At 62.4% G+C, this 12,295-nt stretch overlaps 1 protein-coding gene across 5 annotated transcripts; it reads left to right on the forward strand.

Annotated features, from left to right (window-relative positions):
- Positions 1–86: 86 nt before the first annotated feature.
- Positions 87–12,103, forward strand: SEMA4A (semaphorin 4A). 5 transcript variants are annotated; one of them, XM_049806334.1, is made up of 15 exons: positions 87–215; positions 6,164–6,304; positions 7,429–7,589; positions 7,715–7,777; positions 7,871–7,969; positions 8,433–8,541; positions 8,660–8,776; positions 8,904–9,034; positions 9,132–9,301; positions 9,381–9,531; positions 9,790–9,976; positions 10,075–10,190; positions 10,282–10,454; positions 10,539–10,651; positions 10,773–12,103. In XM_049806334.1, exons 2-15 carry the CDS (start codon positions 6,166–6,168, stop codon positions 11,402–11,404), a joined length of 2,361 nt encoding a protein of 786 aa, XP_049662291.1. In that variant the 5' UTR covers positions 87–215; positions 6,164–6,165; the 3' UTR covers positions 11,405–12,103. The 5 variants fall into 5 exon arrangements, with proteins under 5 accessions (XP_049662291.1, XP_049662292.1, XP_049662289.1 ...); XM_049806335.1 differs by lacking the exon at positions 87–215 and adding an exon at positions 2,501–2,605; XM_049806332.1 differs by lacking the exon at positions 87–215 and adding an exon at positions 3,264–3,390.
- The last annotated feature ends 192 nt before the right edge of the window (positions 12,104–12,295 follow it).

Raw genomic sequence — 12,295 nt, forward strand, 5'->3', positions numbered from 1 at the left:
TTCTACCACGGGGATGGCCCGGGCACCCCGCCAAAGGGACCCCCCTGATCCCCCCTCCCCAGGGCTGTGCCAGGCACTGGAGCGAGGCGGGAGGAGACGCCGGGGAGAAGGAGAGAGCTGTAAAGCCGCCGCGTAATCGGCTTTACCGGGCACAGCACTGGGGAGCTGCGATGTGAGCGAGCACAGGCAGGCGGCCGGGGCACAGGCACAGCCAGGTAGGTACCCAGGGTGCCCATCCTGGGGTACCCCCCACCCCAGTGTTCGGATGCCTGGGTCACCCCAGCTGCACGGGTTTACATCGCCCTGGACTTGGGTACAAGCAGGGCTGAGCCTTGCGAGGGCAGGGGGTGCCAAGGGGTCTCCGGGGCATTGCTGCCACCTTCCAGCTTTGTGCTGACTCGTGGGGGCCCAGCTAGGTACCCATGTCCCCTCGCATGAAGGTGGGTTACAGTGGTGGATCTCAGAGGTGGGTGTTCGCAGGGTAGCAGGTGACAAACTGGCTCCAGTGCCACCCTCGTTCTGTGCCCCATTTGCCCCTCCCTGTCTCTCCACCAGCTCAGGGATGCCAGCGCCACAATGCCAGGACAGGTACCCTGCGCAGCTGGCAATGCCAAGGAGCTGCAGCGTGTCCCCTCTGTGCCACGTCTGGCCCTGAGGTGGGAATCCAGCCTGACCCAAAAGTCATGAGGCTGTGCCCAAAATAGCGGGTTATTGAATGGCGGGGGGAAGTCAACCACGCTGCTGGGACCTCGTGCTCCTGCCCAGCCATGCTCCCAGGAGAAATTAGGTCAAGAGGCAAGGGGAAATGTCACGGGTCCTCCCCACACCCCCCCAAGGGACCCAGGCGTCCTGGCACGGCAGGGTCATGCCAGAGAAGGGCTGAGCTGGTGGCATTGCTCCGTGCCCCTTTGCCACCCTCGGTGCCCCATGGCTCACACAACCTGTGGGGTCCCTGCATGGCCCCGTGGGGACCTTGCACAGCCCCATGGCGACCATACACATCCCATGTGGACCTTGCACAGCCCTGTGTAGACCTTGTATGGCCCCGTGGGGACCTTGCACAGCCCATAGGGACCTTGCACAGCCCTGTGTAGACTATGCACCCCCCTATGTGGACCTTGCACAGCCTGGGTGGATCTTGCACCGCCCATGGGGAGTATGGCCCACGGGGACCTCGCACAGCCTATAGGGACCATGCACAAGAGCGCCTGTGACAGAACTCCAGCCCTGCTCCAGCTGAAGCACAGAGTCAGGGGTAGGTTTCTCCAGCTCCTCCTGCAGTTCCGCAGGGCTGAGCCTGGCTCTGGGCTCCCCTGGGAAGCTGGAAAGAGGGAAATGAGAGCCCAGAGCAGGGGGCCATGAACCAGCCTTGCTCACTTGTGCGCTGAGTAGCAGGGTCTCTGCAGAGGCACCCTGGGGTCCTCGGCTGGGTGGGAGCATGGCAACCAAACACAGGGGTGCACACGCTGGGTATCATCAGGCTTTTAGGGTGGAAAAATCTAGCACAAGGGAGCCTTGGAGCAATCACTGGGATGGGGTAGAGCCAGGACTGACCCAGACATCTGGCAGCCACGGGGGTTTACCGGACTGGCCCATGGCTGAGCGGGTGCTGAGGGCCCTGCGAGCCCCACACTGGCCCCCTCCAGGCCCCTGCGTGCCCAGGGGGATTAAGGTCAGGCCGCCCCGCTAATCCCAAGGGTAGTTTAAAATGTGAGCTTGTGCCCGCTGCCAGCCCCCCCCCAAGGTTGCACCCCAAGGTGCTGCATGTCTTGAGACACCCACAGAGCACCCTTGGGGGGATCAGACAGGAGTGGGGGGACACAGCTCAACCCTTGGGGTGGGAGGGGGCCAGGGCAGCTCTGCCTCCCTGCAGCAGGCTTTGGCTAAACCTCCAGTGCTGGCAGGCAAGAGGCACAAGCTCCTTACGACTCCCAGGCAAACGCTTCTGACTTCCGGAGCCCTGTGGCAACCGGGGCAGCAGAAACGGTGCGGGGGGGGGGGGGGGGGGGGGGCGGGCAGCCAAGGGGGCACTTGGGTCCGCTCCCCAGCCCTGGGCAGGACAGGTACCCCAGCATGGGGTGGAAAGGGGCCCTTGGATGCACCCATTCCCAACTCGCTGCTTTTGGGGGTGTTGATACTGGCGCCCCAGCCTGTGCAAAGCAGCAGGGCTGGCACCTGTCCTGGGCACCTCATGCGTGGTTGTGCAATTGCAGGCTGGGGACAAAGTGACTCACCTGAGGTCATGCAGGGAAGGCTGTTGCAGAGGGACGAAGCGGTAATAGTGGCGGATCCTGTTTCGGGGCTCAGGGCACCCCACTCCCACACAGCCAAGAAGGGGAAGGAGGGCAGGTTCCAAAGGAGAAGTGGGATCTGCTGGCGCCAGTTGGGCCAGTTTCCCACAAGGGAAGTTTCGAGGGGGGGCAGTGCCATCAACCAAAATTGGGTGCTGCGGGTGCTGTGGCAGTGTGGGGATAAATGTGGCCCACTCAGAACTAGATCCTGGCAGCTGCTGGTAGCACCACAGCTGGGCCCCAACCCCCTCCTGGGACCCCCCCAAAGCCAGGCAGCATAGGCAGCCAGAGCCAGCACGGCTCATCTGGGACGGGTGAGCAGTGATGGGGGGGGCTGAGACAGGGCTGTAGAGGTGGGGGTGCGGGGATGGGGGTGCAGGGACACAGTGAAGATTTGGGGATGCAGAGATGCAATGTAGGTATGGGGATGCAGAGATGGGGGTGCAGGGATGTGGTGTGTGTATGAGAGCACAGAGATGGGGTGCAGAGATGCAGTATAAATACAGGGACGCAGAGATAGGGGTGCAGGGATGAGGGTGCAGGGCTGCAGTGCAGATTTGGGGATGCAGTGTGGATATGGGGGTGCAGAGATGGTGGGCAGGGATGGGGGTGCAGGGATGTGGTGTGGATATGAAGGTGCAGAGATGGGGTGCAGGGACACGGTGTAGTTACGAGGGCGCAGGAACATGTCAAGAGGGGTGTTGGAGGGGACACACGCGGGTGCACAGTTGTGTGCATGTGGGGTGTCTGTGTCTGTCCACATCTGCGGCGGGGGTGGGGGGTGGGTGTGGGTGTGCACAGTCATGCATGTGTTGCACGCGTGTGTAGGTCTGTGCTTGTCGGTGCCGGTGAGCATGCCGGTGTGCGCCCACCCGTGCCTATGCACGAGCCCAGGGTGTACAGCGGTGTGTCCATCTGTCGAGCTTGTCCGTGTGTCCGTGTGTGGCTGCCGAGGGGGGGGGGGGGGGGTGAAGGCCAGCCGGAGCCGGCGGCCGAGGTAAAGCCGTAGCCATGGCGACGGGAGCAGGATCCGGTGGCCCCGCAGGGATGCTGGTCCCTCCAGACCCTCCCGGCCGCCCGGGCGCGGGGGCTGCCACAGGTCGGTACCACCGCACCGGGACTGGGGCCGGGCTGGGGGTGCCTCCCCGGGGGGGGCGAGGCAGAGCCAGTGCTGGGGGCAGTCGCCATAGTGGGGATGGGCTTTAGGGACACCCCCCCCCGACAGCTCTGATGCTGCCAGGCAGTGACAAAGGGGCTGAGATCCCAAGGCCAGGGAGAGACTCCCTGTATCCCCCCACCTTGCAGCCTTGCCTTTGCCCTCCCCCATCCCTCTTTCTTCTTCCCATAGCTCCTTTGCATCCCTCCACATCTCCTCTCCTCCCCAATTCCCCCCTGCACATCCTCCTGTCTCCTTCCTGCACTACCCCACATCTGTCCCCACCCTTTGCAGCCTGCCCTTTGCATTCCTCTTGAATCCCTCCCCTATCTCCCACTGCACCCCCAGTTTCCTCCCCTGCATCCTCCCATATCCTTAGTGCACCTCCCTACACACCCCCCCCCCTTGCTTTCCATTCCCACCCCCCCTCACTCCTGCTCTGGGTCTGGGGGTGGATTGAAGGAGCCTCCCCCAGTCTGAATCAGGCTGCTCCAGCCCCTGACTTCTGCCTGGGTGTTGGAAGCATCCCCACACCCCCTGCCATGCCACCGGGATACTCGTGGGGTGGGGGACATGGGCAGGGGGTTAGCATCAAGCAGCAGAGAAGGACCACACATTTCCCTGCTGCGAGGGGACCCCAGTTCCCAGCTGCCCGGGAAACTGAGGCACGGGGAAAGTCTTGGCAGGCAGGAGATCAGTGCCAATGTGGCCACCAGCTTCATGTCTGTCCTGCGCCATCGTGTCTCACCTTGCTGAGCACAGAGGCTGGGTCTGGCTCTTTCCCAGGGCAGGTTAAACCACTCTGTAAGGAGGAAGTGTGTTTATTGGCAGCATAATATTCCCTGGCTTGGAGGGAATCTAGAGAGTGGGTGGGACAGGGAACAAAGTCCCATGGAGCCATGACCATGGTGAACCCAAAAGCATGAGGGAAAACTAAACCACCCCAATGTTGAGTGGCCCTCAGCAACACTGGCTTTCACGTGCCAAATCCTATGCAGGGAGGCTGTAACGCTCCCCCCACCCCCCCGCATGTCCCCCCAGACCACTTTGGCCAGGGGACCCAGAAAGGAGGAGGGACAGGGCTGTGACAGAGCTTCAGCTCCCCATGTCACTGGAGCAGCCTTGAGGCTGCTCTCACTTCACACTCTGTATCAGAGCTGGCTTGTGCCAGGGGAACACTCTCTGGGGGCTTTCCCCAGCCCCGCCACATTCCCCTGAGCCTTCAGCCTCACCAAGGAGCCTCTGCTCCCTTTCCCGTTCCTCCTCCCCCTCTGCCGGCCCTGGTGGCTCCAGCCCAGGGCAGAACAATGCGGCCGGTCCAAGCCTCCGTGCGGCCCCGTTTCTCAGCCAACCCTTCACCAAGTGGGAAATCCGGGGCAGAGTAACCTAGTTTCTGTGCTTACAAGGAGCTTTCTGTCCCAGCCAAGCAAGGTGGCGGGGAAAGCGCTGCCCTCCCGGGGCTTGGTGTCCCAGCAGGCAGATGGTGGCACCGGGGGAGGCAGGTAAGGAGGCCCTGACGGGGCAGGATGCTCCTCAGCCTTGTCTGGAGTGGGATATTGGGGTACTTCAGATGTGGCTTTGGCTTCGGTGGGTTTCTCACCCACAGCTGTCCCAGAGCAGCCTGGGCTGGAGGATGGAGCCTGCAGGGAGCCAGGACAGCTATAGGCTTTTTGCGGGGGGGGGTGATATCAGCCCCAGGGGTCTGTTTGTGGGTGCGATGCTCAGACCCGCTGTCGATCCTCACAGTCACAGCAGGAGAAACGACATTGCTTTGCTTTCACCCCAAAGATTTCCACAAAGCCAGGAAGGGAACCCAAGCATCCGGGCACCTGATTTCCCCCTGAGCACCCCAGTCGGAGGAGCAGAGCACCCCAGCTCCCATCCCGACTCTCTCCACCAGGCTTCGCTGCCCTCCCTGTTGGGGTGCAATGCAGGCGAGGCAGGAGCAGGCGCCCGCTGCCCCAACCTGCTGAGGCTCGTCCTCTTCCAGCAGGACTTTCTGGTTCCCACAGTCCCCGGCGAAGCAACACAGGGCTGGGTTGGGCCGCAGCGAGCCCTGCCACGAGCCGGGTTGGAAGCCTGGCAGCGCGGCCGGACCTTGGCCAGGCACTGGGCATGGGTCTGTGGGGGTCTTCTGGCCACAGCTCCCTGGGGCCAGGCGCCTGCCAGGTGCCGATGCTCCAAGGACGGAGGTGAGCCAGCTCTGTCCTCACCCGCCGGAGAGGTAATGCTGCTCGCTGGGGAACATGGTGGCTGCCTGCAAGGGGTCCTGGGGACCACACGGTTCTTGAGACATTGCTCTTTCTCCATTGCTTCCGGCAAGAGCTGCAAAAAAGAGCTGCAAAAGCAGGGTGTCCCATCCCCCTGCCCCCCAGTTTTTGGACCCTCCGGCTGCTGATGGAGCCGCACAGAGGAATCCCTGATGGGAGTGGGCGCTGCGGGGCTTTGCGGGGGCGAAGGCAGGAGCATCTGGACACCCCTGTGCCAGGGAGATCTTGGTGCAGGGAGCCCAGCAGTGTGTGGGGACGTCTCTACCTCTGCCGGGACGGCAGTGGCAAGCTCTCGCCCATATTCAGGGGCCATCCACGGTTTGAGGCACCGGGGCCCCATGCCCCCCCCCCCCTCCCCCCCCCCCCCCCCCGTGCTGGCTGCTGGCTTCCCCCCTCTGGTTTCCGCTCAGTGACGGCACTTGCCCTAAGCCTCACTCTTCCCGCAGGGATGGTGCTGGGACCTTCGAGGGGTGCATCCCTGCCACCCCCCACCATGCCCAGAGCTGCCCTCCGCCTGCTCTGCGGTGTGGTGATGCCAGCTGCCATGCTCTGCGCCGAGCCCCTGCCCCGCATCACCTTCCCCAGCGGTGAGTACACTGAGAGAGCAAAATGGCTGAGGAGGGGATGGGGACAAGCTGGGTTGTGGTGGGGGGACAACATCGGCTTGAAAGAGCATCTGTCCCCAGGGTTGAGCACCCAGCATCAGGGACCCACAGGCTGCTCTCCATCACAGCCTTCCCATCTCGTTAGCCCTGCACAGGGCTGGGGAAGTGGGACAGCAGCTCTGGGGCAGGGGTCGGGTGCTGGTGGCAGCAGGGTGATGCAAATGGCTACTGTGGAGTCAGATGTGATGAGGCCAGTTGGCACCCAAACACTTTTGGGAGTGGGACCTGGGTGTACCCCAAGGTGCCAGCTCTAGCAGAGCAATTTTGGGACCCGCCTGGCACCTGGGGATCTGCCCAGGGCCACCCTGGAAAGGGAAGGCTGCCTCCTTGGTGGGACAGGGCACCGCGTCCTGCCTGTGTGTTCAGCCAAATGGCAGGTGGCAAAGAAAGGGGTTTGGCAGTGCTGTGGGATGGCAGCGTTCAGGCAGGCAGGAGAGATCTGTGCCCCCATGGCAGGGCTGTGCCCTCATGAGGTCCCTGCCCGTGCTGCCACTTCCCCTTCCCCATGCAGCCATTCTGAGAACTGCAAAATCTCCCTTTTCTTTTTCCCTGTTTCGGTGGCTGGCAGAGGCAAACAAGAAGCCTGCAGCCCCAGCTGTGCTTGTGGGCACCGTGGAGGCTTGTAGCCCCCCACAGGCTGGCACCTTGGGGTGGTGGATCCCCCAGTTGGAGCATCACCCCATAGCCATGGCCCCAAAGCATCACAGGCACAGCTTGCAGCCCAACAAGATAAAAAGCACTCTATTTCTTACAGGAAAGCAAAGCAGCATCAGAGGGTGAGGGATGCATGGGCTTTGCAGCCTGGGGACATTCAGCTCTTGCAGCAGGACCCAGAGGGGGCAGTGGGGAGGTGGGGACCTGGAGGGGGAAGTGAGGATGGCAATGGGGGGGCCGTTGGGGAAGCAACGTGCCCCATTTCCTATGTGAGAGGTGACACAAGCCGCAATGGCAGCTGCTGCCACATCCGCCCAGTGTTGATGGTGGTGGTGCTGGGCCATGTGTCTGTGTGTCCCTTGGTCCCCATCATCCCCTTTTGCTCCTGCCAGGGGACCCCCGACGGACACTGACCCATTTCAGCCAGGACAACGTCTCCCACTACGACATCTTCCTCCTGCATGAGAGCGAGGAGGAGCTGTACGTGGGGGCCCGTGACCGGGTGCTGGCCCTGACCGTCGGCACCCCAGGCAGCATCCGTGCCAAAGCCTCGGTGAGCAGCAGCTGCTTTTGGGGAGGCTGTGGGGGGTGCCCTCTGCTGTGCCTCAGTTTCCCTACTCGGGCTGTGTGGTCGTGGCCTGGCTCAGCAGTTGTGGACCCTCTCCCTTCCCTCTGCAGATAATGTGGGGACCCACGGCCGAGAAAATCTCCGAGTGTGCTTTTAAGAAGAAGAGCCAGGAGGTGAGAAAGCACCGGGGCGGGGAGGGGTCGGGGCGTCTCACATTGCTGCGGGGATGCTCAGCCCCTGCCTCTGCTCTTCCCTTTCCCCCCCAGACCGAGTGCTTCAACTTCATTCGGGTCCTTGTGGCCCTGAACCAGACCCACCTCTACGTCTGCGGGACCTACGCCTTCAGCCCCGCGTGCACCTACATTGTGAGTGTCCCCACCAGCCAAGGACGGAGACAAGGGGGGGGGTCTCCAGACATGTGGCATTGCCGTGAAGAACCACAAAATACTGGACCAGGAGCCCCAGCGGGATGGGGGATTTGAGCTAATTGCATCATGGGAAGTCCCCTGGGATGCGGGGTGCTGGGTGCCCCCCGCCACCAAGGTGCATCTTTGAGTTTCATGCACTAAAGGAGCCCATGATGTTTCTAACCATGGCTGCCAGCGCCTTTTCACTTGCAAGGTCCAATGCAGATGGTAAACCCCTGGTTTTGGGTCCCGGTTCCCTCAGGTGACCCCAGGCAGCCTGTTCTGCCTCATTTTTCCCACTTGCTGAGCACGCGGTGAGCACTGCAGCTTCCCCACAGGCCAGAGGGAGTACACAGTCATTTCTTGCAGATTTGGGCTTTGTTTTAACTCCATCAGCTGATTTTTCTCCCCTTTCCCACAGCAACTGGAGAACTTCACACTAATGTCCAGCGGCAGAGGACAACCTTTCCTGGACGGAAAGGGCCAGTGCCCCTTTGACCCCCAGCACACCTACACGGCCCTGCTGGTGGGTGAGTACGGGGCCAGTGGCCCCCATGGGTGGGCACCCATCCCTGGCATGGAGTGGACGGTGACAGTGTGTGGGGGTGTCTCCCTGCCATGGCTTACCCTCACCCTGTCCCCGAGCAGATGGTGAGCTCTACGCTGGCACCATGAACAACTTTCAGGGCAACGAGCCCATCATCTCCCGCTCACTGGGCAGCCGGACCCTGCTCAAGACGGACGCCTTCCTCCGCTGGCTGTCAGGTGAGCAGGGAGATGGTCCTTGGGAGGCCCCCCTGACCCCCCTCACCCTCCCCGTGCCAGGGGGTGCCCACAGCAGCCCCCTCCTCGTTCCACTTCCTCACCTATCTGCCTCTGCTGTGCCCCACAGCTGATGCCGCCTTCGTGGCCTCCTTCAGCATCCCTGGAGATGACAAAGTCTACTTCTTCTTCGAGGAGACAGCCGATGAGTTTGATTTCTTCGAGCGGCTTCTGGTGCCACGGGTGGCCCGTGTCTGCAAGGTGGGTGCAGGGACAACAACAGAGGACGATGATGGCAGATGATGAGGGTACCCAGCTCCTGTCACCCCGGGGCTGAGCACCCTCCCGGCTCCCACAGAGTGATGTCGGGGGGGACAAGGTGCTGCAAAAGAAGTGGACGACGTTCCTGAAGGCCCAGCTGGTGTGCTCGCAACCCGGCCACTTCCCCTTCAATGTCATCCATCATGCCTTCGCCCTGCCCCGCCGTGACGGCGGTGCTGATTTCTACGCCGTCTTCACCTCACAGTGGTGGGTCCCGACACCCAGGAGTGCTGCAGGTGCAGTGGGGGCCCACGTCCTCCCCATACCCATTTTGCTGTTCCTGCAGGCAGGCAGGCAGGGCGGGCAGCGCAGCCGTCTGTGCCTACAGACAGGAGGCTCTGGAAGAGGTCTTCAAGGGCAAGTACAAGGAGCTGAACAAGGAGAGCTCCCGCTGGACGGTCTATGGTGGCCCCGACATGAATCCCCGGCCTGGCAGCGTGAGTGCTGCCTACCTCGGGGATAAGACCCTCCAGGGGATGATGCTGATCCCCATGGGGTGCGGCTTGTCTGTCCCAGTTTGCCCTGTGTGCTGGCACTGGGGTGAGATGGTGGTGGTAGTGCAGGTGGGATGGGAAAGGGGGAGGGTTCCCTTTGCACCCAAATGATGCTGTCACAGGGCAGCCTGGTGGTGCGTCCCCCCCTGTTCCCTGTGCCTCAGTTTTCCCATGCCAGCACTGACTCCTCTCTCCCTGCAGTGCTACATGGGTCCCTCCTCTGACAAAGCCCTCACCTTCATGAAGGACCATTTCCTAATGGACGGGAAGGTGTCACCCACCCAGGGGCAGCCGCTGCTGGTGAAGACGGACATCACATACACGCGCATCGCAGTGGATGAGACTCGTGGCATCTCAGCCACCTACCGCGTCATGTTCCTGGCCACAGGTAGGTTTACATGGGGGTACACACGGGGTAACTGGTCACCCCTCCTACCCTTCCCTTGGCCCCCCAAAACACCAGTGATGTCCCCTGTTCCCCTGCAGCGGAGGGTTTCCTGCACAAAGCAGTGGAGCTGCCCGAGGGTCCTCACATCGTGGAGAGCATCCAGCTCTTCGAGAGACCAGAACCAGTGAAGAACCTACTGCTGGCCCCGGGGAAGGTAGGCAATGCGGATGACCCAACAGCCCACCCCAAGCCCAGCATGGGGAGGGCAGGGGGGGAGGCTCAGCCCGGCACCTCTCCCTCCCCAGGGCATCCTCTATGTGGGTTACTCCAGCGGTGTTCTCCAAGTCCCATTGGCCAACTGCAGCCTGCACCGGAGCTGCGCCGAGTGCGTGCTGGCGCGGGACCCATACTGTGCCTGGTACAGCCTTGAGGGATCCTGCCAGCCTACCCGTGCCGCCACCGCTGCCGCTGAGGACATGTGAGCTGGGGAGGCAGCAGGATGAGGATGGGAAGGGGGAGTGTGGCGGGGACCAGGATGCTGATGCCACTCTCCTGGTCGCAGGAGTGCGTGGCTGCAGGACGTCGAAGGGGGGAGCCCAGCCACCATGTGCCACCGTGGGAGGAGTGTGGCCATGCCCCGAACCTGGGGGGCACAGGAGGATCCTGTAGCAGAGAGTTGAGTATGGGGGCATGGTGGGACGGGGGCGGGGGAGTGCAGCAGGACCAGGACTGGAGGGAGGGATGGGGGACATGGGGTACGCTGCATCACCCTGTTCTCCCTCTCCGCAACCCGCAGGGCTCAGCCCCCCGCTTAATGCCGTGGTCTACTTGCGGTGCCCCCGACGCTCCGCCTTGGCCAACTACAGCTGGCAGCAGCCCAGCGGCCGGGGGGGCCAGGGGGACACGGCGCTGCTGCCTAACCACACACTGGTGGTCATCATGCAACGAGGGACTGCTGGCACCTACAAATGCCGGGCCACTGAGAACGGCTACACCTGGACCGTGGCTCACTACCAGCTACAGGACCCCAGTGGGATGGCCCCCCAGCTGGACGAGCTGGCTGAGGAGGAGCTGGCCTGGGGGTCTTCAGTCCCCGGCACCCCCAGGTCTTACTGGCCCCAGTTTGTCACTGTCACCGTGCTGCTGGCTGTCACATTGGCTGCTGCCGCCTGCCTGGCCCTCCTCGCCTACCACGACCAGCTCAAAGCCAGGAGCAAGGTACGGGGGTGCAGTGCACCCCATAGCCCCCCATCCCAGCGCCGGGAGAAGGTACCCCTCAATGGGGGGACCGGAGAGCCCTCAGCACCCGGAGTCACCACCGAGGAGGAGGAGGAGGAGGAAGGCTCCCGTGCTTGCTGCCCCCAGCTTGATGGGGACATCGATGTCGATAACAACAGGCTCCACGTCCCGGTGGGGGGCACGGCGTGACACTGCCACTGGGTCGGGGAGCCTGTGGGGAAGCAGTAGGCTGTGGGAGATGATATGAATGTGAAGTTTGTTTTTTTTTTTTAATTTAATACACATGTTTTAACATAAGGTAACATTTTGGGGTAGTGGCAAGGGGCAGCAGGGTGGGATGAGCCCCTGGGAGCAGCGGGGGAGGCAGCAAGGGGGTGGGATGGGGCAAGGAGGTGGGGTGGGGGGTGAGGAAAGGACATGGGGACAGGGAAAGGACGTGGGCACAGAGAAAGAACGTGGCCGTGGGGCAAAGCCATAGGGCCGAGGGCAGGATGTGGCCATGAGGCAAGGACATGGGGTGGGGACAGGGCAGAGTCAGTGGATGCTGACACTGGTGTCACCCCAGGAAAAAAAACTGGGATCCATAAAAGCTCCAAAATGGGGAAAGCTGAGCCTGGATGGGCTCCATGGGGTGACCCCACAAGCACCCACTCTACGCTGCCAGACCTCCCCACCCTGCTCCCCACCGCCCTGGGTGCTGGGGGGGGGCACAACAGCACATCACCCTGACCGCCAGACAACCAAGGTGGTGGAGCCCCCCCTGCCCCAGCTGCACCCCAGGGTTGGCCCCCACTGCTTTTTTTGATGATGTTGAGCCTTCTTTTTTTTTTAAGACAAACCAGCTGTAAATTTTCCTGCTCTTTGTACATGCGATTTTTTTTATTAAAAAGGAAAAGCTACTGCGTTGTGCTGCTGGGCCCAAGGAGCAGCCCCAGAGGGGCAACGCCAGGCCCCCTCAGCCTCAGGCCTTCACGCGCGTGCACATCTGTGCAGCCTGGGGGGTGTGCAAAGTGTGAGTGCACCTGCACATCTGTGCGATGTGGAGGTGTGCAAGGCGTGCGTGCATCTGCAGTATGTCTG

This window comes from Accipiter gentilis, chromosome 7 (assembly GCF_929443795.1).
Source record: "Accipiter gentilis chromosome 7, bAccGen1.1, whole genome shotgun sequence".
Classification (NCBI taxonomy): domain Eukaryota; kingdom Metazoa; phylum Chordata; class Aves; order Accipitriformes; family Accipitridae; genus Astur; species Astur gentilis.